The following is a 26,943-nucleotide window of genomic DNA, read 5'->3' as shown; positions in this document are numbered from 1 at the left end:
TTAGAACAGATGACTCTTTTGAATTAATGATTTTAAGGCGAGAGCAATTTGATTGGTTGTTTTAACCCGACCGACCCTGAAATTCCAAAAATAGAAATAAAAATGAAAATGATTTTGGTAATACATTTTTATTTTTATTGCGAATTTTTCAAAATTTTGGTAGTTTTTCCAAGGTTTTGAGAATTTTAGGTTGATTTTTTCATTTTATCCATGAAGACCTTTTCGTGTCTTTTTATTATCTATTTTGCATTATTTTCAAGATGTACATAATAGCTTTTGCCGCCTTAGCAGATTTTAGAGGTGAAATTCTACTTTTATTTTATTTTTTTCGCCGGGACCGACCGACCCTTTTTTTTAGGTAGCTCGGCCTGTAAAACAACAAATTAAATTGGCTTCGTCTGCAGAGGCAGCAAAAAGTGTTTTGTTCAATAAATGGTTCAAATTAAAAACGCTTTTTTGAGATCCTATGCTCCTATACAGCATACCATTTTTTCAAGATTAACCTTTCCGCCCCGAAAGACGTATCTGATACGTTCGCCATACGTTCCGAAAGACGTATCTGATACGTTTTTAAGGTGACCTTTATATTTGGTCAGATTACGCCCCAACCGTCAGAGGTACGGTAAAACCGATTAAAAAATCGGAATCAGCGTGAAATTTCCGATAAGAAACAATCGGGGTTTGTTTTGGTATGACGCAACATTTTTCAAAAATAGAAATGGTAGACCAAGCTGTGTTGCGTGATTTTGTGAAACTGGAGGAGGCAGAAAGTTAGCTATGAAAGTAAGGGTTTATAAAAGTGTTTTAGAGTTTTATTTGGCTTTTCAAAAGTATGGAATTGTATTACCTAACTATGAAGAAACCTTCTAAAGAAAAAAGTAAGTGTTTTTATCAATTTTTCAGTTCTCTATAATTTTTTGAAGTTTTGCACCAAAAAATGACTTTTTCGCGACATTGTTTTTTCATATACCTTTTCTCTGGCTTCATAATTTCTGTCCAAATTTGTTTGAAGTACTCAGTTAAACATATTTAGAAAGGGGAAAGGTAGGGCTTTCCAAAAATTTAAAGGTTTTTTTCTAAAGTTAATTTTTCAAAAAGTTATAACGGTTATCGTGAAAATTGCATTTTCATCAAAAAACGTTGCGCGCAGACGGGCTGAAGATATAAAAGTGTTGCGCGCTGGAAAGGTTAAGTCGTGATTGACCGATTGACTTAAAAGTTTTCAAATCTCGATGACTGCTTCGGTCCAAAACATCTAATACCTAAAAAAGCTTGACCGACAAAACGAAGGTGCAAATTCTAGGTATATTTGATTTCCTTATTTTCTTTTTATTGTTCGTTTTATTATCAATTATTTACATTAAAAAACGGTAAATATTTTATTTCCTTTTTCAGTGACAAAATTAGAATTTTCAAAAAGAGAGGAAGTTTGAAGAGTGTATAAGAGCCGGTTGCAGGTTTGAGAAAAAGACGTTTGGAGTTTGGTATTGGATAAAACTGTCCTAAAATTGTCACTGAATACCTACATATGACAATGACATAAACACAAAAACACAGACCTACTCTATGATAAATAATCTGTTTTTAGTAAATTCAACTCTTATTTAGAATATTTGAAAAGCCCCAATTCTAGAAAAAAATATCCACAGCTGCCTAACTATTTCATCTTTAGTTTTATTGACGTTTTGAGGCGAACCCAATTTCTAAAGGCTTGGGGATACAAGAAGTTTTTTTCGCGTTGGTGCAATGGAACATGCTTCATCCCACTAACCTGAAACGCTTTCTAATGTCGCCACACAGCAGATGAAAAAGTAACTTTTCGCATTTCGATATCTTTGAACAGCCTCAAGACAATTCAAAAAAAATGGAATAGTGCAAATGAAAAATCTTTTTAGTTTCCCAAGAGTAATCTTTAACTGAAAATATGAATCTCCCCTTAAAAAAATCCAATTTTAGGTGGCGACACGACAGAAAAACGCAATTTTCTGAAGTGGGACAAAATTTCTCATTTTTATCTTTGGGACAATATCAGCGTATCTTTTGGATATTTCCCTCAACTTTTTTCCCATGAAACAAAAATTGAAACCATAGGACACGCACTTTTTTTGTTATGTTGGTGGGATGGAGCATGTAGCATTGCACCAACGCGAAAGAAACTTTCGTGTCCCCAAGCCTTAAGGGATGTACGAAAAAGGCATCCAAGGTGTTTGAAAAATAAGAAATCGAAGAAAGTAAGGATTAGTGATTACATGGATGGTCTAGCCCGAGCATTCGTTTGCAAAAACAAAGTTCTTCCATATTAACGGGATTCGTTACCGCCGGTACATTTACGACGGAAGCGGCCTTACCAGGCCAAACTTCCGGTCGCGTTGAGCTACGGGAAATCTCTGGTGTTTTTGATACGCTGTCAACTTCTACTGCAGGCCTTCTGAACTTTTTTCGATGCTCGTTTCGACCTTCATGATGAGTAGAGCATTCTCCATGTGTTGTCAAGCCTCTTGAGTAAGGTGAAGTAGGTTCTTGCCGTACTTTCGAGCAACGTTCTTTAGTGTTTGTGGTTGAAGTTGTTGTGGGTAAGGCCGAATCGCTTTTACGGTGGCACCTTCTTGCGTGATATATATTTTCACAACATTGGAGTTTTAATTTTCGATTACAAGAACAAGAATGGTTGAAACGTAGACTGCTTTCGTTGGAGTTGGAGTCGCTGCTTTCTTTCTCTGAGCAACGATGTTGTGTGAACACTTCATCACAACTGAAAGGTGTTTCACTCCCAGAGATCGAGGAAGGTGAAAGTGAAGGATCAGACGCACTAATATCACAACTCCCGTCTCGCTTGACAACTCGGTGACAGGCGGTAGAGTCTCTAGTCGCAGGTACGTGAACCAGTGGTTTGTGTTGTAACTAAAACACCTGCATTATGATATCTCTTTTCTCGTTCGGAACGCCGGCGAGGCGGGTGTGTGTGAGTATCAGATTCACTAATGTGATGATGGTGGTGCTTTCGTCTGCTGTGTTCGTTTAAATCATGGCTTTTAGTGCATCGACTGCAAGTAGTCTTTTTACTATTTTGTTTAATATCACGGTAGCTTGTTCTGGACGGTTTGGCGTCCGAAGAAACGTTAAAACGTCGATGTTTCAAAATTTTCTCTTCGATATAAGTGCTTACTTTCTCGGCCTCCTCAGAGTTTGGTGGTGGGAAAATAAGGTCATTATATTTTCGAGCCGCACAATATTTATTGTATGCTTTCCTTTTCGTTTGAATCTTATCGACATCGTACAACGGTTCTCTAGTGTGTACGTATTGTTCGTTCTGGTTTGCCGATTTCCGTCGACGACGTTGGCTAATCTCTAGATGAACTTTCAAATTATTCGGTGCCGTAAGTGAAGACTTTCGATCACGTGAAGAACACTTTCGATCACGTGATTGCATGTTGTTGTGTTTTTGATGATCAGATGTTAGAGAGTTGGTGACGACATTGCAAATGGAATCCATCAGACGATTAACGTCCTAGAGAAGGAGGAAAAGATTGTTAGCATTGACATGGCGAATATGCGAGCTAATGGTTTCCTCAAATCCTGGAAATGAAGCTGTCCGAAAAATTACCAATTTTATGGCTCATTTAAGAAGAACGTATGAATTCAAAGATTCTAAGAATTTTACCATTTTGTTGAAAAGGATAAATGGTACATTTACAAAAAATGGTGTGACGTATTCTTGCTGCGTACTTCAAACTAACCTGTTTACTGACGATGCCATTTTCATGGAAATCATACCACTTGTACATCCATTGGTCCTCGTCCTCTTCTTCTGATTGGTTCAGCTGGATTTCTATGACGTCATTATCTGTCACGCACGTGACGTCACAGCGTGCTGCTTATGCTTGATGTCTCGCCCTGGAAAAAGATGAAAATAACATTAGTCATCAGATTCTCATATTTTAGTTTGATTCTAATGACTTCTGTAATTATGTACATTTTTAATCTTAACCTTGCTTTCCCTATCGTTGTAACGAGACTCGATCTATGATAATTTACACCATATATCATTGATGATCATCATATGACTCCACTTCCGTGGGAGGTTTACCTATTGCAAGAAGTGTTCTACAACGTTCTACAATCACGTTGTCCCCAGATGGATTCTTTTGATGACACAACTACTTTGGAGATGCTAAGAGAAGCTAGACACAAACCTTGGTTCTGTTATTTTCATTTTTGACAAAATCTCCCTTATTCACTGACTCCTCTGGTGGTAAATGTACAACAGTGCTTTCGTCCAGTACAGGTCCGTTAATGATTTTCAACTTGTTTTTGTGTATATCTGAAGGAGGGAGTTCCACAAAATCTTGCTCGTTACACACTTTCCCTTCAGGCGGTAAGTCAACTGAAAATGAGAGGTAAAAACGTATTATTATATGAAAGAAAGTATAGAACATCATTCGTGGATTTGAAGAGGTTAATACAATACACTCTAATAATTTGATATAAGATTATGGATTATGAAATCTATATTAAGGATTGTATTCAATGGCGGTAGTGAGAAGAATTTCGGGAACTTCAAACCAAGTAAAATGAGTAGAGGTATCATGAAAAACATTCCTCCATCCTTTTCAGCCCATCGAAAGCATCACAGTAAACGCATTTCGAAAATTCAAAGAAACTTAAAAGGCTGACACTTCATAAACGGTTTTGTTAAATTGTGTGGCATTTACAAGGTGTGACAAAAAGCCGTTTAAAAACGTAATCCAAGATGCCTGTTTATTTTCGAAGCTGGTTTCTTATTCTGTTTGTATAAAAGGGCGTATGGGATGAAGACTAAATGACGTCATTTAGAACTGCCCATAATAAATAACTTTTAGAACTAGAAAAACAAGTACCGTCAAAAAAGGTTAATCGAATCCAGTCCCTTTTAAATGTGGTCGATTAACACAATTCAAAAAAGCCGCTCTAATCATTGGAAATCATTAAAAAAGCATTTCGCCCTTTTGTTTCAAGAAGACAAGTTTTGCGGTAAAGCGCGATCAATTTTCGATCGGTAATCATCGAACATTAAAAAAGGACATTTAGAAAACTTTTTAAAGACCACCGTATATAATTTCTGTCACATTTGAAATGCAATGATGGGTGATTAAAAAGCTGTTTGGTTTCTTAACCACCACTTCAAAGTGTTTATGCTCTGAAAAAGTGTTCACATTTTTTGGATAAAAAAACAAATCATCTTTGGGGTTGTCATCAAAGTTTTGAAGAGAACAATTTGAAGAAATGAAATAAGGACTAGGAGACTTACCCAGAATATCCTTTGGCAGGGACTTTTCATCTTTTCCGTATAGCACTCTCTATAACCAAAACAAATGAAGATTGTTTGAAAAAGATTATGTAATTTAAATGCATAAAAATAAAGTCCAAGTACTGTTGGGTACACACGATCAGAAACAAAAAAGAAAATTGGCACGAAGACGAAAACTTGCAAATGCCGGTAAATATTTGTCGAAACAGTGAACAGTCTGATTGACGCAAATAAGTTTATTTCCCGCGCAAAATTTAAAAAATGCTGACAAATAGAGAAACCGCAGAATTTTTTTTCGGCGAAAAACGACAAACGACAAAGAGAAGAGAAGGATGTGTCTTTTTTGTTTGGCGTTTTGCAGCGTTTTGTCAGATTAATGTTTTTTCTTTAGAAAATAAAAATAACTACTAAACATGCGGATAGTATTTAATGACCGTTTAATTGACCATTTGCCGCCTGTGTAATTATTCAATCCTCTCTCGTAGAGGGTGAAGTGACATATTTGTCATCTATATGCTACATAGTTACGTTATGAGGGTCATAAAAGCACTCATCCCACTTCATGAAATATTAAAAATTCAACTCTAACGGCACAAAAGTTTGAGCACTGAAATATTTTTCAAAAGTTATCTTTTTCACATTAAAATCATTCAAAGATAGAGCTTTCTTGGTTAAAGTTATTGTAACGTCTTTGAGATTTATTTCTTATAAAAAGCAGGAAAATGATGTTTGTTTTGAAAGACAATTCGGTGTCTCTCACACGCTAACTTCAACGGACAATCCAGGAAGTAGGGGAGACACTTCTTTTAAATGTTCAAACTTGTTGGACACGAACAAGGGAGGCTTTTCACTTATCTTAGGGTGCTAAACCCATTTTCAATGATACTTAACCTTACTGAAGAATGTAGAGACAGAACTACACCAGTGCACTTAAAAACCATAAGTATTTAATAGACGATGCCCCCGAGCCCATCACTACAAGACAAACGCCGAGAAAAGCAGCGTATCCAGGGGGATGATAAAATCAAATACGATTTAGAAATAGGTTTCATACCATGCAAACTCAATCACGACATCGCCGAAAAATCGCAAAAAGCAAGAATATCATACCTCTTGACAGTTGCTGATTCCACTTAAACATAGACTAGCAGATAGTCTTTTGGCCAGTTTCTCATCCTGTAAAAGGACAGTCAATTGCTGTTGTAACTGTTGCGTGGTGAGGTCAGCGGCTTGATTTTTATCTTTCGTCTTCAAATAGTCGATTGGAAAACTCTCACCTACAAAAAAGAAAGAAAGAAAAACGTCTTTCTTTGATTCTTATCAAACATTTATAACAAACTTTCCTATCACTCGCTCTGACGATAAAAAGATCAAGAAAGAGCTTTGTTCATGACATGAACACGATGATAAAGCTAAGGATAAAAGTTTAATTTTACACAAAATATAAGCCAGTTTCTCGAGAAAGAGGAAAAATATAATGAGGATTGATACTGAGTTTACTGTCAAATTTTAAAGCTTCTATACTAAAGCACAGAACGAACGAAGAAAACGTGCGAAAAGTAGAAAGTATGTAATCAGATTTTGAATACTTCAATTTCAGAAAGATTTTATGTAAATCAAAGAAAAAAAAACATTTATTTCCAAGTAACTTTTTTAGGTAGCGATTTGCCCTAGACTGAACTATGTGGTTTAATATGAAGTGTAAAAGTTACTCGAAAAACTTTGGATAAGAAGCGTGTCCAATGTTATTCCTACTCGGTGAGTAGAAATCATAAAAGAAAACCCGATTTCTTTTTGATGTGATACCGCTAAGTTTGGAGAAAAAACATTTGGTCTCTTGAGACTTGAGAAGGAATGTTCAAATAGTATGTTTTAGAAAGAAAGGAGTAAGAGAGAGAGAGAGCTTTGAGAAAGGTGAATCAGTTTTTTAAAAAAACAAGAAAATTACTGCGGTAAACGAAAACATAAACTGTTCTCAAATCATTTCGTGTATTAAATTTCATGTAAAACATAAGAATCTTGAGAGCTTTGGAACAGAGAAAACAGAGATTTGGTTTGCATTCTTGATGATTCTATGCATGCTCTTCAAAACTCAAACCACTGCTCTTGGAAAATATGATCTCATCTATCAACTAACCACTAACGTAACGTTTGACTTTTAAAAAACACTTTGAATAAAAATATTAACTTTATGCAACCGATGTGTATTTTCAATTAAATAATTCAAGATACAGGGGTGATCGTCATGCAAAGAAAAAGTCTATAAAATGAGATTGAAAACGATTACAGAAAATCAGTTAAAGTAAAGCGGGAGTTTTAGAATCATTTAAAATCGTTACTAATAAACCTTACACGTTTTCTTTTATATAAGAACAAACTATATAAGAACATAAGGCTTCGAGCCCAAAAATTTAAGAACATTCTAAGAACATACTAAGGCTTTGGAGACTTAAAAACATGCAATTTCTTAAGAAAAAATGCTAAAAATAAGAACATTTTAAGAATATTTTTAGGCTTCAAATCCAAAAAACTAAGAACATTCGAAGGCTTCGAAAATTTTTGACGTTCTTATAAAAAAAAAAACGTGTATCCTTGCAATTTATTTTCCCGATTCGTGAAATGAAAATAGCTAAAAAGTTACAGTCGAAACTAAATCACCAAATATTCAGGGCATACGAAAGGACGCTTACCTTCAGGCCCTAATCTTGATTCTTGAAGCTCGTGAAAGTCTTGTATATAACCTAAAAAAATACCGAAATTGTTTAAGATGATGAATCTAGTATATTAACATCGTTAGCTGCCATTCAAGGTAGGAATGTTCAGGGTAAAAAATAGGTTTTTTGTCGGTCTTTGTCTCCTATGTATAATCAGTTCCAAATCGTTAGCTCATCGGATAAATTACACGCGTGTCCCACCAACCGATCAACAATTGCTCAGGGTTTCCCAGTTTTTGGAATCAAAATTAATTGGATTTAGATTTTACTCTATATTATTTATTTTAATCTCATTCACCTTGTTTGCTGCAACTCAGTCCCATACTATATTTTCCTGCTCATCACTCTGTCCTCTGTACTACACAATCGATGTAATACCATAATATCAACGTAATACCAGAAATCAAAAGATCTACGATTTACGTCTCCTCCAAAACAAGCCAAAAGATAACAGCAGGAACTTTTCTTCTTGAATGTGTGATGTCCCTATTTCTTTTAATATCGTGTTGTAAAGTGTGCAGCACTCAATCTTTATTCTATAAAATAATAAGGTAAAATGTTTCAACAAGACTTCCAAGAAATATATAGTTGTGTAAACTATATCCAAAGCGACGAAGTAAGTCTACTAGAAAAATGAAGCGAAATATTCTATGAATGCGTGTATACTGACATTCAAACATTTCTTAAACCCCATATCATAAAGAGATAACTTTATAACAATTTTTTCTCCCTATCTTTAAGTTTCTATTGAACTTTATAAGCAACAACCATCATTACAAAGGTTTCTCCTTCAAAAGCGTGAAACATATGAAGTCAAGTAGAACATAAATGAGAAAGATCACCACAAAAATAAGCAAATCTTCGCACAAGACAGATGAAATAACTCAAAAAAATTGTATTTTTTCTAACATCTCTCTTCTCTACGTTTCTCTTTTCAGAAAAAAAAACTTGCTAAACAACATTCAAGTCGTAATTGAATTTGCTGTTAACAAAAAACACTAAATAGATGAAAGAGAGACCGCTTCAATTGTGTCCGACCTGTATTTATTATCTCGGTGGTTATAAGAAAATGTTCCATTCAACTGTGAATACACACAGGGGGTACAGTATGTTCAAAAAGAGAACAAGGTTTCCTACTACGGGGATCTTTTATACGCTATTTATTCCCGTCTAAACATTTTTTTGTGTAGTTTTGCTAAAAAAAGTTAACGTTCCCTTTAGCTCAAGGATCTATATATACTTATTCTTCTTAAAACTTTTTATTAAAAAAACATTCTTAAAATGTTAAACGTTGCTGTTATTGTAGATTCTAATCTCAATTGTCGACTTAAAATTACCTGCATCAACAATGCCATGAAAAGTTTAGCAATGCTACGATATGGTTTTCTAGCGATGGCTATATTAAACGTTTTTTTTTTGCCGCTAGCAATTGACTATGTGCATCAGCTTTTTCAAACTGTGTATTCATTCACACTAAAACCAATAAAATCCCACAAGTCATTTTCCAAATAATGCCGAATTTCGCCATGCACGCACTGCCTGAAATATGTACAATTTCTCCCATGCTTGTAGAAAAACTCTTACAACCAACCAAAGTCATTTGAGAAATGTTATATCATCAAAAAATATAGAAGAGAAAATAAAGAATGGAAGGTGAATGGTTCGTTTTTCGCCGACAAAGACCAAAAGAAGAAAGAAACATCAATTATAAAATTCTTACGAAGAAAGAGGAGAAGAAAATCGAAGTAACTACAATCATCTCAATCACACTACACTTTGTGAATTATAGTTCAAATAAAATAAATATACAAAGCTTCTAGAACACGACTTAGGCGACCGTCCACGAGAGCGCTGGTATCAAACTAAAATAATACGAGAAGCGAAATTGGCGGGCAACGTCATTTACATAATACGCACAAGATAGAAAAGAAGTTTGTTTATAATATATCTCAGCTAGATGCTTATAGCTCATCAAGGAAGCGCAATGCCTTTTAAACCTCAATCGCTTTAAATATCGCATATCAAATAAGCGGAGAAAGACAACTTATACTTGCGACAAAAGAATATAAATGAACACTCCATCCAAGTGATTTTTTAAACCTTGTTACAGCATCAAGGAGCCGCGCTCTCCCACACAGAGGCTGTTATGATGGATCTTGAGCAGTACGACTTTGAAACCAGCAGCATGTATGGAAAAAACATCAGTAGGGATTTGAGCCAATTCAAATCATCTGCCACCAAAAGACAATCATAGGGAAGCAAAAAAAATTAAAAGTCAAAAAAGAGATCCTTTCAAAAATAATTTCGGGCTACTTTAAACTTTGACAATCTCTAAAAAAGTGAAAAGAAATAGATACATTACCCCCGTCTGAAAACGGATCGCTTTACATTAAAATATGATTGGTCTATAGTCCCCATGTTCAATTGCAATTTTATCATTTAATAAAGAGGATTTTATGAAGAAGCATGGTTTCTATCAAAGAAACATTCATCACCAAGGGTAACCATTGACGCGTTGAAAAGCTGATGAAAACCGGGTCTTGTTAACAGATAGACGACATTTTTAATATCGCAGGCTTAAAAAAGCTTTCTCTTCTTTTAAGTATTTTTTACCGATAACTAGCGTCTTTCTTGATAACATTTTAAAAACATTCAGTTAACATCCCGTTGAGTTGACTACATATGTAAAGAAAATGAATAAACATTACACAAAAAGTCACTTCACAGGAACTTTGTCCTTACAGCTCTTTAGTTTAGCGTTTTCCGATTACAGTGTTCGGTCGCTTAGTAGAGCGCTACTTTAAGCAATCAGACAAATTCCTCTTTCGAGAAAACAGTCATCAGTCCAGTCTAACCTTGAGACGTTAGACTTTGGCTTGAATTCTTGATTGATTACGCACGTTGTGCTGTAAGAACAAACTATATCAGAAGGCTTCGATTCTGAGGCTTTTTTAACATTTTAAGGCTTTATGGACTCTAAAGATCCCAATTTATCTAGGAAATTGCACAAAAACTCTCACAAAATAGTTAAATTAAGAACATTATATTTGAACATTTTAAGAAATTAAGAACATAGGAAGGCTCCAAAATCTTAATTCAAATACTAATAAGAAGTCGGTCTATTATATGGAGAGTCTATGTACGGTATCTGAAAGATATTCACGAGCGGATCAATATCAAGTTTTCATTTGAATCTTCCTAGCATTATAACAAAGCGAAAACGAATTGACAAAAAAGCGACCGTACCGTAATTTGCACGTACTTTACAGTTGACACTCCCTAAATCGAAATAAAACAAAGAAAGATTCGAATGATAGAAGTTCAAAATAACGAAAAAACACTGCACGTTTTTTTTTTTGTAAGAAGATCCAAAAATTTTGAAGCCTTCGTAAACATGTTCTTATTTTCCCCATTTTTATGTATTTTTGTCCATTTTCTTTAAAAAGTGGGCATTTTAGAGTCTGCGAAGCCTGAAAATGTTCTTAACTTGTTCTTAACATTTTGGCCATCGCAGCATTATGTTCTTATATAGTTTGTTCTTATGATAAAAAAACGTGTATCAAGGAAATCAAGGAGTATCTTGTATGCCATAACATAACATGGCACATACTGTACAGTATGCCATGCGAAAATTCCAAGTCCTTGCTTTAAGACCGACAAAGGTGTTTGTTATGAGTTTGAGAAAATTGTTATGAGAAGTGATATCTCATTATCAGCTTTTTCTTTGAGTTGAGATCAAAATGACGGAGAACTTATGTACTTGTTAGAACACGAGCGGCAATAATCCTGCAAAGAGGAGAGTCAAATGATATAAAATACTTTAATTGAGAGACAAATAAAAGAGACGTGCCTTTTTCTGAATGAAAAACGGGGTCTTGAATTTTAAAAAAGTATATCAAAAATTATATCAAGGTGCGGCTACAGGGGGCTAAACAACATAAAGAAGTCGGCCGCGCTCAACGTATCGGCTATTCATTTTGTGTTTAAAGGGATAGTTGATTCCGTCAAATTTCTAATGCTCTATTGATATCCCTTTTAGCGCCGAGATTTTCTTCTTTTTTTCTATACTCGTTAAGCAGGAAATTCTCTTTGGCATAAAACATTCTCGCCGAGGTAGATTGGAAAGGCTCCTATCTTTTTCTTTTTAATATCATAAAATTTTCAATTTCAAGCTTTTGGTCTCAGAGGAAAGGAAATTCAATCCACTGTGGCCATTAAGATCAGAAAAGGTTTAAAGAATGATGGACTAACATTTCCAAAAATTAATAGGCGTTGGCGTTGGACAGAAGTCTTAGCTGATTCAGTTGAAGTTCTAGCCTTGCCGTTTATGAGATTATGACTAAAGTTAGAGAAAATATGCTTCCAAAGTCTTTTTCATACTCTTTAATACTGCACATTTTTAGTTCAATATCATTTCTCAAGTTCAATTTTCAACGTATTGGCAGGACCTAAATCATCGTTATGACCAAAGCTGCATGGACCTGCCCTGAGTTTACGGAGGGACCCGAGTGGTAAAAGTTCAAATCAAGTCGCTAGAGGACAGGGTACATGAAACATATTCAAGTTTTGCAGCTTGTTAGCTTCTTGCCCAAATATGGTCAAAAGGCTACAGATATCTCAAAAAAGTCTTTTTCATGCAATCTTGGTAATGCTTTTGGCCGAAATTTGGTCAAATCAGACAGCTTTATTCTTGTAAGCACAGTACAGTACACACTTCTTTGCAAAGAAGATGATTTAATAATCAAAATTGGGATAACAGGGGGGGGGCTTAACCGGCACGAAAAGTAAAAGCTTTAATCATATAAAAAAATCAAAGGTTTTGAAATAGTTTTTTTTTAAACAGTACCCCCCCCCACACAATTATAGCTTGAACTGCTTTGGTCATAAACCGTGGGTTTTAGGAGACTAGTCCCGGAAATTGAGGAAAATTGCCATCCGGAAGTACATATGACAAGCGGAAATTCACCTCTAAATATCTAGCCATCGACCCCCGACCACATAATATTATCTGATAGGTGATATTTCAAAGCATCTGAATGTTACGGTATCGAATCTTAAGTTTCAGGGTGCAGACTTTAATAGGCATAAGCTTTATGAGCACAATCAAGCTGAAATTAAAACGTATAAAAAAGATAGATTGTAATATAAACAAAGCTGCCAGTGCTCCCAGGTGGTGAGACAAGATCAGAGAAATAGAAAGGAATAGAAGAACGCCACTACAACTCAATAACTCTATCTAGCAATCTATAATACGTACATCCATTGACCTCCACACAAACACGCATATCGTGGTGTGGTTATAAGAACTTGTTTGGAATGGAAAGTACCCCTCGGCAAATCAGATTTCACACAACAGAACGCAGAGAACAGCTTGCTAAAACAATGTTTGAAAATGCAAATCAAACCTCAAACAAAATGTTTTATAGTCTGATTCTTTCAAAACATTCTCTATTAAAATGATCATCAGGAAAACGAAATAAATGTTTTGCCAAACAAATGTTTCCAGACGTAGTCATATTGTCTCGTCGTACTCGAGTCAAGAAAAGCGTTCAGTAAAGTCTACAAGATCTCATATCAAGAGCCATTATTAGCACGGTATTTGTGTTTGATTGAAACTATGGAACGCAAAAGAATCGCAATTCTTATGTCGATGAAAGATACGAAAAAAGTCGAATGGAAAAATGAGAAAAATCGACAAGTACATACAAGAAACAAGGTGCATAATGCAAACACAAAGAAGTTCATAATAAGAGAAGGGGCTCCTCGGTCTTCTTTTCTCGAGGCCGTGTCAAAAGTTTCACAGTGCAGAGAAAATAACTTTTCGACGCCACGCTTCTTTATTTCAAACTTTTTGACGAAGAGTAAAAGATAGAGAAAGAATAGAGATGAAAGAGGCTTCTTTCGAAATAAAAATGAAAAGTAATAACATAAAGTCAGAAAAGGAGGTACGACGGTAGAGAAGATAGATATTAAAGGAGTTACTTATCATCTGCGCATCTTAGCTTGAAACCGTTAAGAGACTTCGTTTTCCTACAACCATTGAAACAAATCCTTGCTTCAACGTACACCTAACGTTCACAGAAAAGTTAAAACGTTAAAATAACGTTGTGTGCCAGCTAGAATCATTAAGTTACGTGTTCTCTATCATACAAGCCCCATTAAACAAAGATCAACGCTAATTAGCATATTTTTTCAGTGCCGGTTTTTCTTATAAAATTTAGAGAAAATGAGCATTTCACTTTTATTAAAGGGAAAAGACAGTTTCAAACATGAAGAGGGCGGATAGGGTTGAAAGGCGGAAATTGCAGTTGGCATCTTGTAACAAAATTCAACTCCTTCACTTCGTGCGCCGGCAAACACATCCCTTTTGATAAATCCTTTCGAGAGTGAAAATATACCGTATTAAAGCTAACGAGCGCTTCCTTCATGCAATTATATTTGTTGTGCAGTAGAGGAAATAGACTATATGTAATCACCTAGAAATAGAAATGAGGCTGTGCTTTACAAACGAGGAATTTGTCTGCTGACATGGAAGTATTAATAAGTGCCATTCCTTTGACCTTATTAGTGCTGGAGACATCTTTGAACGTCATTCTAAAGCCATTGCTGATTAAATATAAATTGAATGCGTTTGAGAGAGCTATAGATTTTTAATCTCTCGCTCATCTCACGGGACAATAATTTTTCGGTTAAATAGATGCTCCAGCACAAACTCTGAGAATAATCGATCGAATTAGAGAGAGTCAACTACTGTAGTTCAAAGAAACCAACAATGTATAACACTGGCATTGACTGTAGCTGTATTAACCAAAACATAATAATTGAGTCACTTTCTTGTCAAACGTCTGACGTAATGAAATAAATGGGTGGTACATTCATTGGTCACTTTAAAATATTCATGACAAATATAACATCATGACGCGAACGCGAACGCGAAACTCCCCAAATGTTTGCTTGATTTACGTGTCCAGTCTTTGAGTATAGGTATATCACACAGGAAAGGCCCTGGGCTGTATAGGAGTTATGAGATTTTCACAGAAAACGTTCGGAAATACTTTAGATGTCAATTAGCATGTCAAAATAAAGGCGAGTCTGTCTCACAATCGAATTGAAAAGTTTTCCTCAAACCTATCAAAAGATTCCTTATTTGTTTGACAACCCACTTGAGCCTGGAGCCTGATCTAATGCAGCTGAAATGCCATGGTTTTGCATTTCGGAAAATCCGAATCAAAACATGGTATGAGTTCCGTAAGAGTCAGGCTTTCGGAATGAACTCATAGAACAATAAACATATTTTTGAAACTGTCTCAATTTTTTAAGAACTTAAAAGTTACCAAAAGAGAACCTGTTGAAGTTTTCCTACAATTGATTACAATTTGAAAAGAACTTGATTTGAAAAAGGCATAAGTAACAGAACTGAAGGTTAAATTAAGTAACAAGAGGCCTGACACGATTACTCCTAAAGAAAATGTTAAGCCCTTAAAGACACTACAATGACAAGACCCATTGTAACTCAGCCACAAAATGTCAAACTCAGACAGTTTGGAATCCATTTTCTCGTCCAAACCACACGTCAAAAAAGGGGCCTTTCTTTTCTTTTAAACTTTTGACATCTAGTTGATGGAGACCTTAATGTCAGCTCATTTGAAATCAGTACGACAACTACAAAGACCACCGATTCATCAAAAAAGTCTGCGCTAGTACTGGTGCGACATTCCGAAAATTAGGTCATTGCATGCAACGGTGACGAGTGCTAACGACGCCCCTGCCTAATGATTTTATCAGATATATATAAACTCGCAAGGCAAAACGTGCATTCGATATTCCAATCATTACGTATTTCAAGGCCCTTGTCATTACCATCATAAAATAAACTTCAAAGAACCAATTAAAAGGAAACACTCGTTCTGCAGCGAAGTCTTTCCATCCTGGAACCCTCCATCGAAGATCACTCAAAAGACGGCATCCCTATTCAGAAAGAGTGACGTCATCAGTATTTTCGAAAGTGTCAACAAACAAAACATAGACAAACAAACAAACAAACTTCTATATCACACGATGGTTTATTTTCAGTTCGGACTGTGCAAAGAAAAATTCACCTCGTAGTAAAGCGAACGATCTTGTTTACTTCCAGTGCAAGAAGTAAATTGACGTCAAAAGATGATACCGAAAAGCAAAAGGTTTCCTTAGCACTCTATCCAACTCTTCTTCTGGAGGCTCTCAAAAGAACTTTTCTACTTCAATAAAACGTGACATATTGAAGAAGAGCAGATTTAAAACTTTACTTACTTTACTACTCTAGTTTGTTCTTATGAAAAACATACGTTTTTTTAAAATGGCTTTTAGAATCGCACCCTTACAGTGCAGAAAAAAATCGGTAAATTCATACCCTTACAGTGCATTTTTTTTCAAATTTTAAACTCTTTCAGAGCAAAAAAAATCAAACAGTGCATTTCTAATATTTTGAAAAACATACCCTTAACCGCTGCACAGCAGCGGTTGACACCCGTCGGTCAATTTGCCTGACTCTCTCCCCCGGATCAAGTTCCTTACTTACTTAGCTGCCAAAGTTACGATTTGCTAAGTATGTAACTTCTGTATTAAGTATAATTTCGGTGTATTTTCTCTTTTTGACACATTGAATATCCTTTCAGCAATATGTTACCATCATTTTTGTTTAGGCTGTAAATGTGTGCAACTTCAAGTTTAACTCTTACTTTTCCTTAGCTTGATTTCTTATTCTCAGCCTTAGCAGTTCCTTAGGAATTCCTTATTTTTCGGACCATTTCCAGCCTCTTCTTTATAAGCGTGTTCCTTATGATAGTCGAACGTGCGCAACGCACTGGGCTCAACTTCAGTGGCTTCAAATTATTCATACGCCCAATTGTAGACCCCCAGCGTGCCAAATTTCGGCCAAATCCGACCATTTTTGAGGCCTGTAGGCTGTTCCAAAGTTTTAGCCTTGTTTTGGCGAAAAACTCGTCCCCAGGCCCCAAAAATCAAAATTTTTGAAAAGTTAAAAAAAACAACAAGATATTCACCCAAGGAACAAGTGTGCAAAATTTCAGCCAAATCCAACAATTTTTGAAATCTCCAGGCTGCCCCAAAGTTTTAGCCTCGTTTTGGCGAAAAACTCGTCCCCAGGCCCCAAAAATCAAAATTTTTGAAAAATGAAAAAAATACCCCTAGATATTCACCCAAGGAACAAGTGTGCAAAATTTCAGCCAAATCGAACAATTTTTGAAGTCTCCAGGCTGCCCCAAAGTTTTAGCCTCGTTTTGGCGAAAAACTCGTCCCCAGGCCCCAAAAATCCAAATTTTTCGAAAATTGAAAAAAACGCAAAAAACGCCCCCAGACATTCACCCAAGGAACAAGTGTGCAAATTTGTGCAAAATCGAACAATTTTTAAAGTCTCCAGGCTGCCCCAAAGTTTTCGGACGGACATACAGACATTGTTAGATTCTAGCTCAAGTGAAGTTGAGAAAAAACGTGTAAATCAAACCCACTGTACCTTTCGTCATTCACGCAGAAACTGCTCTATTTGACTTCAGGTTTCTTCTCTATCAACAGCAGAACAAAGATTGAATGACTGCAAAGTCGTCTTTACTCTTTTTATACTTTTCAAAACCACAATGGACTTTGTTTCTAATCAACTTTTATATTTGACTGTTTGTTTTCATTTGCCGGTATTTTTCAAAATTTAAATGCGTGAAAGTGGCATGCTTGAAAAGCCTACAGAGAGAATTTTAAATGCAAAATAAAGCGTACGGGAATCATACATAACAAAAAAGAGATGCTAAAATCAAAATTCGACTTATCATCAAGAAGATATCAAAGAAGGCCGTCATGAAAAACTGGTCCTAAAAAAGGATATGCTAATCGCACGAAGGGGTATTTTACAGACCCAAAAATTGACTGAAAGTATAAAAATAGCTTATCCAAGCACATGAGAAAATCAATAGAAAGATAACTGGATGGAAATCATTTCGTTTTCCAAGTATATTTGGCACCTTTAGCCAGAGACTTTGCGACCTTTGACGACACTTTAAACTTTCGAATACGAATTTGCGTTTAAGACAAATGAAAGGCTTCTTTTTTTTCGAAATTTATCAGAGTGCAACTGGTCAACTTAACATTTCCGGTTATTTGTTGTTTTTTTTGGTGAGATACTCGCTAGATATTTTGAAGTTGAAACCGAAAAGGAATTTTAAATGCACAATGATTTGTGTAGGTTTTAATTCGCGCAATCTACTAAATGTAACAATGAGAATAAGAAATTAAAAAAAGCGTGAAATGCTTCCCTTTCCAGGGTCCAATCAAAGTTGAAACTGATGCCGAAACAAACCAAAAAGATAAAATTTGCCAGAGACGATTAAAAATTGATAAAATTTAGCAATCAGGATCGAAAAATTAACGTCGAGGAAGAACGGTGGGGAGAATTATCAAACATATGCATGAACTGTTAAATCTACTTGCACTCAAAACGAGAACGGAGTGGAAAAATCTTTGAGTGGGTGGACGAAATCACCCTTAACATAATAAGGATTGGAACAGTTATAATGATCCATAATTTTGAGTTATCTCTTCAAATCATTCCATGCCAAGTCGCTGTTATTTCTATACATAGAATATTTCTAAATACCCCAAGCCTTTGAAATTCAAAGTAAAAGTTGGTTTTCGGGCTTGTACCGCAACAAAGAAGACAAACTCGTCCTTAATCTTCCATCCATCGGTTTTCTTTAAAAGTAAAACAACTGATAATTCTATGAAATCAAAAGAAACTTTTTGAAACATCTTTTAGACATTCTAGCAACAGACCTTGAGAACCGTTTTTATTTGAGCAAGCCTGAGGTTCAGAGGCGAAAAAAGTAAAAGAAATATCTAACCCCAGATGAATGATCTTGATTCGAGTACTTTCGAAATTTTGGGAACAGAACCGACATTGGATAAATCTGGAGAACCAGATGCAGACCTTTTTTTACCAAGATCACAATTCATTTTCAAACTCGACTTGTCAATGACAAACTGTTGTTTTATTTCGCCAGTGCCTTCAATTTATTCAGTGCCCTCAGTATCTTTTTGAGAAATTCCATAACCCCATTATACCCTCCCCCTAAGGATATTCTGGAATTGAATCTCTTTACACAGACACCACCAACGTCTCGGTTTTTATTAATTGCTTGACAGCATTGAAAACGGTTTGACCTCAGAGTTGCTTGCTTTATTCAAAAAGTATAATAAACGGTCACAATCATGATTGGACAACGTCTGATTGAATGTGATCAAACCACTTTGTAAGCAAACCCCAAGCAAACCCTACGAGTTTATGAGTGAGTTTGGTCCTCTCTTATGAAAACTATGGGCCTTACAACGAGAAGGGGAATCGGAATGATAAAACATGTGAGGGCAATTTTTAATTCACAGTTTGATTGGTTCTTTATACCATTATGTTCGTATATAATTTGGTTCCTTTTTCGCAGCTTTCAAGTCCTAAGTAGGTTATATTCAATTAGTTACACTCCAAAAGCGGCCGCGTCATTGAAAGAAACGGCTAACTCATTCTAGGACCTAACCCGACCCGATTTCATAAAATTATGTTTTTCTAATCACATAGAAGAGACTCAGTTTTTCCCACTAACTTTTTCTGATGGTAGCGTTTTCAAACGGAGAGTAAAGGGAACTCAACATTTTCTCTTTCTATCTCTAAAAAAGAAAGCTGTTGTAGTTGTGCGAACCGAAAAAAAATGACGGCACTATATACTAGTAATTGTTCTTCTTCCATCAATTCATTGGAGACTCGGCTTAAGGGACGGTGAATTTACCTTTCAAACGTAGAACTGAGGACTAACCTTTCCTTTGATAAAATTATAGTTACTTTATCAAACTCAAATTTTACCGAATCACGTTCTTAAGCACTCGTTGAGGAAAAGAAGTGAGGATATTTTTCTCAGAAAATAAATTGAAATATTTTAAATTCAAAGGTTTCATTCCAAGCCCTTCTTTTTCGCGATCCTTAGGAAGACTCCACAAATGAAGGCTGGCTTTCTACAACTCTTGTGTATATATATAACATGAAAAGAATTACGGGTTAGTTTTCCATGCTTTCCCATTGCCATTGGAACTTTTTTATGTAACTTGCTCATCATTTTATTTTTGTGCCTGTAAGATAACTTTTTAGCTAAGTCATTGGATCACATGTAACACGAATTTACGAATTTGAAACGTTATTCTCTGTCTACAGACCAACATATTCCAGGAACTCTCGCTACCATCTTTATAGAGAAGAGTGTTTATCTTTCAAAAATTTCGGAATTGGAGATGAAAAAGATAAAGACTTTTTCTAGTAAAACTAAAAATCTTGAATTTATGTTTCTTGAAATTCTAAACTGCACCAATTTCGAAAATATATTAAAAATTTCCATATAACGCTAGGACAAACGGTCCTCCAAAGTATGCTGCTAAAAATGGCCAAAATTTTCCAAAAAGAACACACACTGAAGGGCTGAAATTTTGAATTCAAGAAACAATTCAAGGAACAGACGGGGAACAGACTTTAGGTATAGGATTATTTCAGTCTCAAAAAAAATTTTTTCAAGGGTCTAAAAATGACGAATGATGACGAATCGTGACAAAGAAATGGAATGACACAAACAGGGAAAGAAAATCTTCGGAAAGTGAAGTTAGAAAAGAAGAAAACCTTAGTAGAGAAAAGGAAAGCGGCAATTAGTAGATGCAAAGGAAATGAAGTCATGGGATAAGACAGGAAGAAGCAAGGGGATCAATGAAACCATACTTTTTCTTTAGGAAAAAACAGATATCGGAGAAATTTAAAGCTTATACAGAATTTTTAAAATATTTTCTTTCCAGTCTCTCCCTGTTTTTCCTCGTCTATCTTTTTTTTGATTTTCATTCTTTGTAATGTAACAGAGCTTGAAACATTGCAAAATCAAAATAAAATCTTTTTTCAAACTTTGCCGAAACATGTGTTTTTTCCACATCAAGGGGCTAGTGAAGACTTAACTTGACCCCAGAATCTAGAAACACTGATTTAGAAAAGAAAATAGAACTTGTGTATGTGATATATAGAATCACGAGAATTACAATAAAAAAAGGTTTATTCAGAATAGGATAGTTCCATTAGGAATTTAGAGGCTTTTCCCCAAATGAAAATCAGGATTTTATACCTTCTTACTCGCTTTTCGAATCATACATACATAAATCTCTAAGGGTCACGCGTTTGGAAAAGTTGATTATGAGATTTCGATTGACTAGGACTACAACCCATTTCATCTAACCTTTTAATTGACTAAATCCAGAATGAAGCATAATTTTTAATTATATTATAAAAAAATTCAAAGTCAAAAAAATTTGTCATTTGCTTGATTTTTTGTAAGCCTTGATTATCCCGGATACAGGAAACGGAATTCTTTTTCGCTTTCTCAATGTTGTGGCGAAAAAGAAGAATTTTGACGTAAATACAAATTCTCCGTTAATCACCCATCATCCCTGATTTGCACAGTAAAAGATGAATTTCCATTCCCGATTGATGTGGCATATCAATATGAAAATGAGAACAATAAACTCCCTCGTGTGTTATCATCCTAGTCACATTTCCTTTTTAGAGTTCCTCAAAAGATCGAAACCATCATCTTAAATATTAAGGCACTGCGCTCTTAATTCAACAATCAAAGAGAACACCGACGTACTCAATAACACATTGGGCAACTCATCGCATGTCTTCCAGAATCCGGAAAGGTAACTCAACTACTCCCCCGAGGAACAAGTATGAATTTGTTTAACCAAAATCAGACCGTTTTTTCCGTGCTTCACTATAGCCCCGAAGTCAGATCTTATCAGACAGATAAACATTATTAAATCTAGTTCATTTCAAGCAAACTTTGACAAATTATACCTTGTTAGCCAGAGGAAGCAGCCAAATAACTTGTCTAATGGCAGCCACACTAGATCATTCCGTCTTGTACTTGTTATCCTCTACACTGGAGTGATGAAGCACAGCCATGCCAATGATGATCAAACTGACTCCCATAAACCACGTGATCGAAAAAGTCTCCCCAAACATTAAGAAACCGATCCATGCCTGAAAAGAGTTCTTTTTTAGTTAGCTAAACGGTTTTAGAACGTTTTAGAAACGGTTTATTTCCAAAGGCATCAATGATGAAGAACTCCTATATTACTCCTAGGAGCTTCTGTCCTTTCATTTCGATAAGCCTACTGACAAGGCTCTGATAAGGGTGTCAACAGAAAAACTCTGAACAGCACCCTGCCTACCCTGAAATATTCAGTATTCACTAGAGGTTTTCCATTGTCGCAGCCGTAAAAGGACTGACTACGCTTACAGGAAGAAACACGGGACTTGACGCCCTTTAAAGGTATTTTATCCTTTGAAATACCTCTAAAGGCATACAAAGCACAATGGCTAGAGAGACTCATTCAACCTTTCTCAGGAAGGCAAACGTGTGCCTTTAGATTTGCGTCCAATTTTAAATGACGGGTTGGATCTAGCGTGTTCTTTGTTTACGAGTGGACAACGTTTCAATTTCTAGCGGTAAATATTGGAGTTTCTAGAAAAGTGAAATCCGCAAAGAAGCCACTGTAGCACTTTGTTTTGTTAAAAAGACCGTTTACCAGTTCCAAACAAGAACGAAGAACGAATGGACTAAGGATCTGCCGTCTTTCGGAAAATTTTCAATTTCAAACCGAACTATTCCGTACCAGTGAATCTTGCGGCAGTCAATTTTGGTATGAAGTCTGGTGGTACAGACAAAAATCGATTAATAAATCAGAATTCGAATGAAACTACTTTAATATAGAAACGCTACCCAAATAAATCAAACAAAAATCAAATATTTTTTTGTGAAAAATTTAATTCACTAGAACATTCGTATTATTGTTTGCCTTTAAAAAAATCATCTCCGACAATAAGGTATAAATATTAATTAATGACTGCAGATAAGAGACTTTAAGGAAGTCCGAAAGTCGCTCATTTTGATGAAACATATAACAGCATTGAAAATTGAGTTCAAAGCGATCATAAAATATCGGATAACATCAGCTATTTGACGGTCTTGAAGCGAAGCCTTGTGAGTGTTTACCGTGAAAAAGATCTCTGTTGAAGCCAAAACTATCAAAGTTAACATCTGACATGCCAAAATCATTGTCAATAAAGAAATGGCTTGTTTCGATTCTTCTCTTATCCTTGTATTCTCTCCTCCTGTTAACAGTGGTTGTTCTTTGTCTGCGCCGCGTTTAGATAACACGTTTCTTGTGCGGAAATATATCATGGAAAGTGAAAGGATAAGTATCGCCACGAATGATATTAATTTAACCACGCCAAAGACGGGCAAAAACTTTCTAAAGAAGTTATCAATGGTGAGCGCAACTGATAAAACCCATATTGCCACTGTATACTTCACGAAAAGTGCCAACCTCGCATTTGCACGATGTTTGAATGGGTTTTCAATTGCCCTGTACCTATCATAAGCGAGAAAGATTGTAGTCAAAAATTCTGCATAAAAGCTTATAATGGAAGCTGCTTTAAAAATGTTTAAAATGAGGACGTTTTGAGGATCAGCCATTTTGAAAGTTGCATAAGCAGTGAAAGGTGTTCCAATAAGACCAACAGCCATGTCGCAGACAATGAGATGTACCAAAAGGTAGTTTGAAAGTCTTTGCAATTTCTTTACCGGATCTTTGATGATAGCCAAGATTAGCAATCCGTTTAAAACGATGCATATAAGAGCCAAGAGAATCAATGTAGCTCCGCAACACTGACTAAGTAATTGGACATCCATTGTCAAACTAGATAAGTGGAAAAATGATTGTGCATGAAAACAAATGTTTAGCCTTGATCCACCTTTTTCACGATACCTATCTTCTCAATTACATTCGTAATGGCATTTTAGCTTCATGAAAACCTTATCTTGTTAACTCTAACCTGACATTTAAAGTAACATGGTTCTCGCCACAAAACTTCATAAAAGATTTTTGAAAAGAATAATCTTGTGGAACGTTATCTTGTCGAAACTTGTTGTCATTTCGTTCCACTGTTTATCAAGAAAGTTTTTTTGTTTATTTATGAAACTTGAAACATAACAAGCAATACATTATTATTCAAACTGGCAACAGTGGTGTATCTACTGATTGAGCACAGGGGTGGCTACCTAAAAGCCTAAAAATAATCGAACATAATGTTCAAACCTCCCTGGATTTAGCCCCCCCCCCCCCCCCGAGCAGCCAGGGAGGAAAATGAAAATAATGAGAATATAAAGGATCCAAAAATGTCATAGCTTGTGATCTACTCAGAATCGAAAGCGCTCTTTCCCGCTCGAGACAGATACTACCTTATGTGGATAAATTTTGGCGTGGATTTAATTTGGCGATTGGCCAAAATACGATTTTTGGCGGGGATTTAATTTGGCGATAGATCAATTTCGTAAAATTTGGCGGGGATTTAATTTGGCGAATTGGAAATTTTGTCACACTAAAATGGGTGAAAATTACTCAAAAATATACTAAAAAGTTGTGATTTTTCACATAATTCTCTTTTTGTTAAATTTGGCGGGGATTTAATTTGGCGAATTGCCGAAATCGGAAATTTTGGCGAGGATTTAATTTGCCGAATTTTGGCACAATTCGCCAAATTCGCCAAATTAATCCCCGCCAAAATTTATCCACTTAAGGTATGTATGGTGAAGCATGTTTTTTGGTGCTATTTTACACATTCGGGAAAAAGAACGTACTATCAAGACGCGAATGCAGGCTCTTCTAGCTGTTGCAAGGGAAAATGTTCTCCTTAAAGCTATACTTTGAGACAACATACGATCTCGCCAAAATGGAAGCACCATTTTTGAATACAAATTTTCAAAAATAATTGGCATTGAATTAAAGTTTTTATATAGCATAGGGAAACAAAAAACTATCAGACTGTCTTTGTGCAAAATTTCAAGTTGTATTTCAATGTGATGCTTGAGATATGAAAGGACTAATGCCATACCTCAATTAAAATCTTAAAAAATGTCTTCCTATTTCAGAAAGTTCTTAAAATGAACACTATATCCCCTGATTTGAAATAAAAAGAATAGTTTTGATTGTGTCGAAGTATTGCTTTAAGGAGAACCATCTCCCTTTAAAGCAAGTGGATTCACTATGACTTGGCAACTATTCACCCTGATAATTTTGGCTTTGACAGAGATCAAACACCAATTGAATGTTTGCAGCCCTTCATTTGATCGATGGCATCAAATCATCGAAATCCTGCATTACGTAATGTACACGTTGAACCCAACTTTCAATACACCATTGTGTGCATCGTCAAAATGATTAATTTCGGAAATCGATAATCAATCAATAATCAATACCGAAAAAAAAATTATTAATGAAAGCCCTGCTATTGGTATTCAATACAATAACAAACAAAAGGGAGAGACTTTATGAAATCAAGTTCCAACAATATAATCATACCGAGAAAAGGAAGTTTGACGCAGTGTTTGCCATGGTTATTTCCAATGTTGTTGGTGACATTGACATTGCTTTACTGAAAGTCCTCCACATTATAACATTGCTAACCACCAACCCAAAGAACATCAAAGCGCAAAATGAGAGCACTACCTGAAAACAGATAAATCTGAGATGTGAATAATGCATTTTCGTTCCTTTTTTATGTTTTATGTGAGCCTTTGGGTATTCCAAGTACTGAAATTCTTTCACAAATCTTATCAAATTACGAACTGCTCTATTGCAAATACAATTAGTCTGGGAGCAGTATTTGTTGACCCTTACAAAAAGTTTATATATAACCATATATTATGGCTTTTTATTGTACAGCAATTGTTCCAACTATGCAGCGCAAAGATTTTTGAAAATTAGTCCAATCAAGCAATTTTCCTTGAAGAAATCGATCCCAGAATTTGGAAGAAGTTCTCCAATTCATAATTAAGATTTATATATTCAGTTTTTAAAATGAACTCATCATCCCTTCATAAAGAACAACTTACATATGAGCAGCTCTGCAATGCAAATAACTCTAGTGTGAGAAACCCATCATGTTGACACAAACCAAGTTCTTCAATGTAGCTGCTGAGAGCCAACTTGCTGAACATAGAAGCCAGTGCAGCAAATATTCCTGACAAAACAGCTATCAATAAATGTTGAGACATTTTAATTTTTGCTGAAATTTTTCTATTTACCTGAAATTTGGATGTTAATTAAATAATTCTTATATATTATTATTATTATGTTCTTATAAAAAAAACATGTGTATTTCAAAGACTCTGTTCCTTGCCTAAATATTTCTTTTCATTAAAAAAACAACTGAAATTGACTTAAGAATTAATTAGAGAGTGTACAGACAAATATTTCAAAAGTTGTCAAGAAAATTCGTTTTGAGGTGGGCCTCTTTTATCTAGCTAAGTTTATTACAATTATTCTCAGTTGTCTGAAAATGTCTGCTCTTGCTTTTTCCCATCTGAAACATTTTGATTCCAGGCAATTAGACCTTACCAATACCTTCAAGTTATTTTTCACTCTCAAAATGTTTCTATTCAACCCCTAAACTTTTATGTCCTAAAATGATAATTAATCTAAAATTAAGCGGTGATCTGTATCTCGTTGTGTTTTTTCTGTTTTCTGTTTGCTGTTTGTAGTAGAGAGCATTTTGTAAAATCGCTTGACTGTTTTGTTAGAAGCACTTGTTATACATTTTTGGAAAGCTAAGGGGTAGGGGAATCGAAATTACTATGTTTCCAAATTTTTTTCGGACACTTTGGTGTGATTTTCGGACAAATATGACGGTCTCAAGCAAAAATCATAGGGTTAAAAATTAACGAAAATTTTAGTTCGAGAAAACGGAGACCTGTTGTATATTTTTGGAAAGCTCTCAAAAAATTAAGATTAGATATATATTGCAAGTATAGGTGATTTCAG

General features: G+C 35.3%; 1 protein-coding gene across 2 annotated transcripts; it reads right to left on the bottom strand.

Annotated features, from left to right (window-relative positions):
* Positions 1 to 1,308: 1,308 nt before the first annotated feature.
* Positions 1,309 to 26,206, bottom strand: LOC136817006 (uncharacterized). Of its 2 annotated transcripts, XM_067073347.1 has the most exons (10): positions 26,016 to 26,206; positions 25,483 to 25,629; positions 21,914 to 22,099; positions 8,300 to 8,537; positions 7,978 to 8,028; positions 6,398 to 6,564; positions 5,288 to 5,336; positions 4,194 to 4,384; positions 3,738 to 3,894; positions 1,309 to 3,508 (listed from the first exon to the last, which is right to left on the bottom strand). In XM_067073347.1, exons 4-9 carry the CDS (start codon positions 8,322 to 8,324, stop codon positions 3,862 to 3,864), a joined length of 516 nt encoding a protein of 171 aa, XP_066929448.1. In that variant the 5' UTR covers positions 8,325 to 8,537; positions 21,914 to 22,099; positions 25,483 to 25,629; positions 26,016 to 26,206; the 3' UTR covers positions 1,309 to 3,508; positions 3,738 to 3,861. The 2 variants fall into 2 exon arrangements, with proteins under 2 accessions (XP_066929448.1, XP_066929449.1); XM_067073348.1 differs by lacking the exon at positions 21,914 to 22,099.
* Positions 26,207 to 26,943: the final 737 nt, after the last annotated feature.

Source organism: Clytia hemisphaerica, unplaced genomic scaffold (genome assembly GCF_902728285.1).
Source record: "Clytia hemisphaerica strain Z4C2 unplaced genomic scaffold, Clytia hemisphaerica genome assembly, whole genome shotgun sequence".
In the NCBI taxonomy this organism is placed as follows: Eukaryota; Metazoa; Cnidaria; class Hydrozoa; order Leptothecata; family Clytiidae; genus Clytia; species Clytia hemisphaerica.
The sequence above is the reverse complement of the archived record's forward strand: the minus strand, read 5'-3'. Positions and strand labels throughout refer to the sequence as shown.

Excerpts from the sequence above, each read along its gene's own strand:
- LOC136817006 (XM_067073347.1), bottom strand. The coding sequence starts at position 8,324 with ATGGGACTGAGTTGCAGCAAACAAG. Across the intron at positions 8,029-8,299 it reads ACTGAGTTGCAGCAAACAAG|GTTATATACAAGACTTTCAC; the intron begins GTGAATGAGATT and ends GTATTTTTTTAG. Across the intron at positions 4,385-5,287 it reads CCTGCCAAAGGATATTCTGG|TTGACTTACCGCCTGAAGGG; the intron begins GTAAGTCTCCTA and ends TCTCATTTTCAG.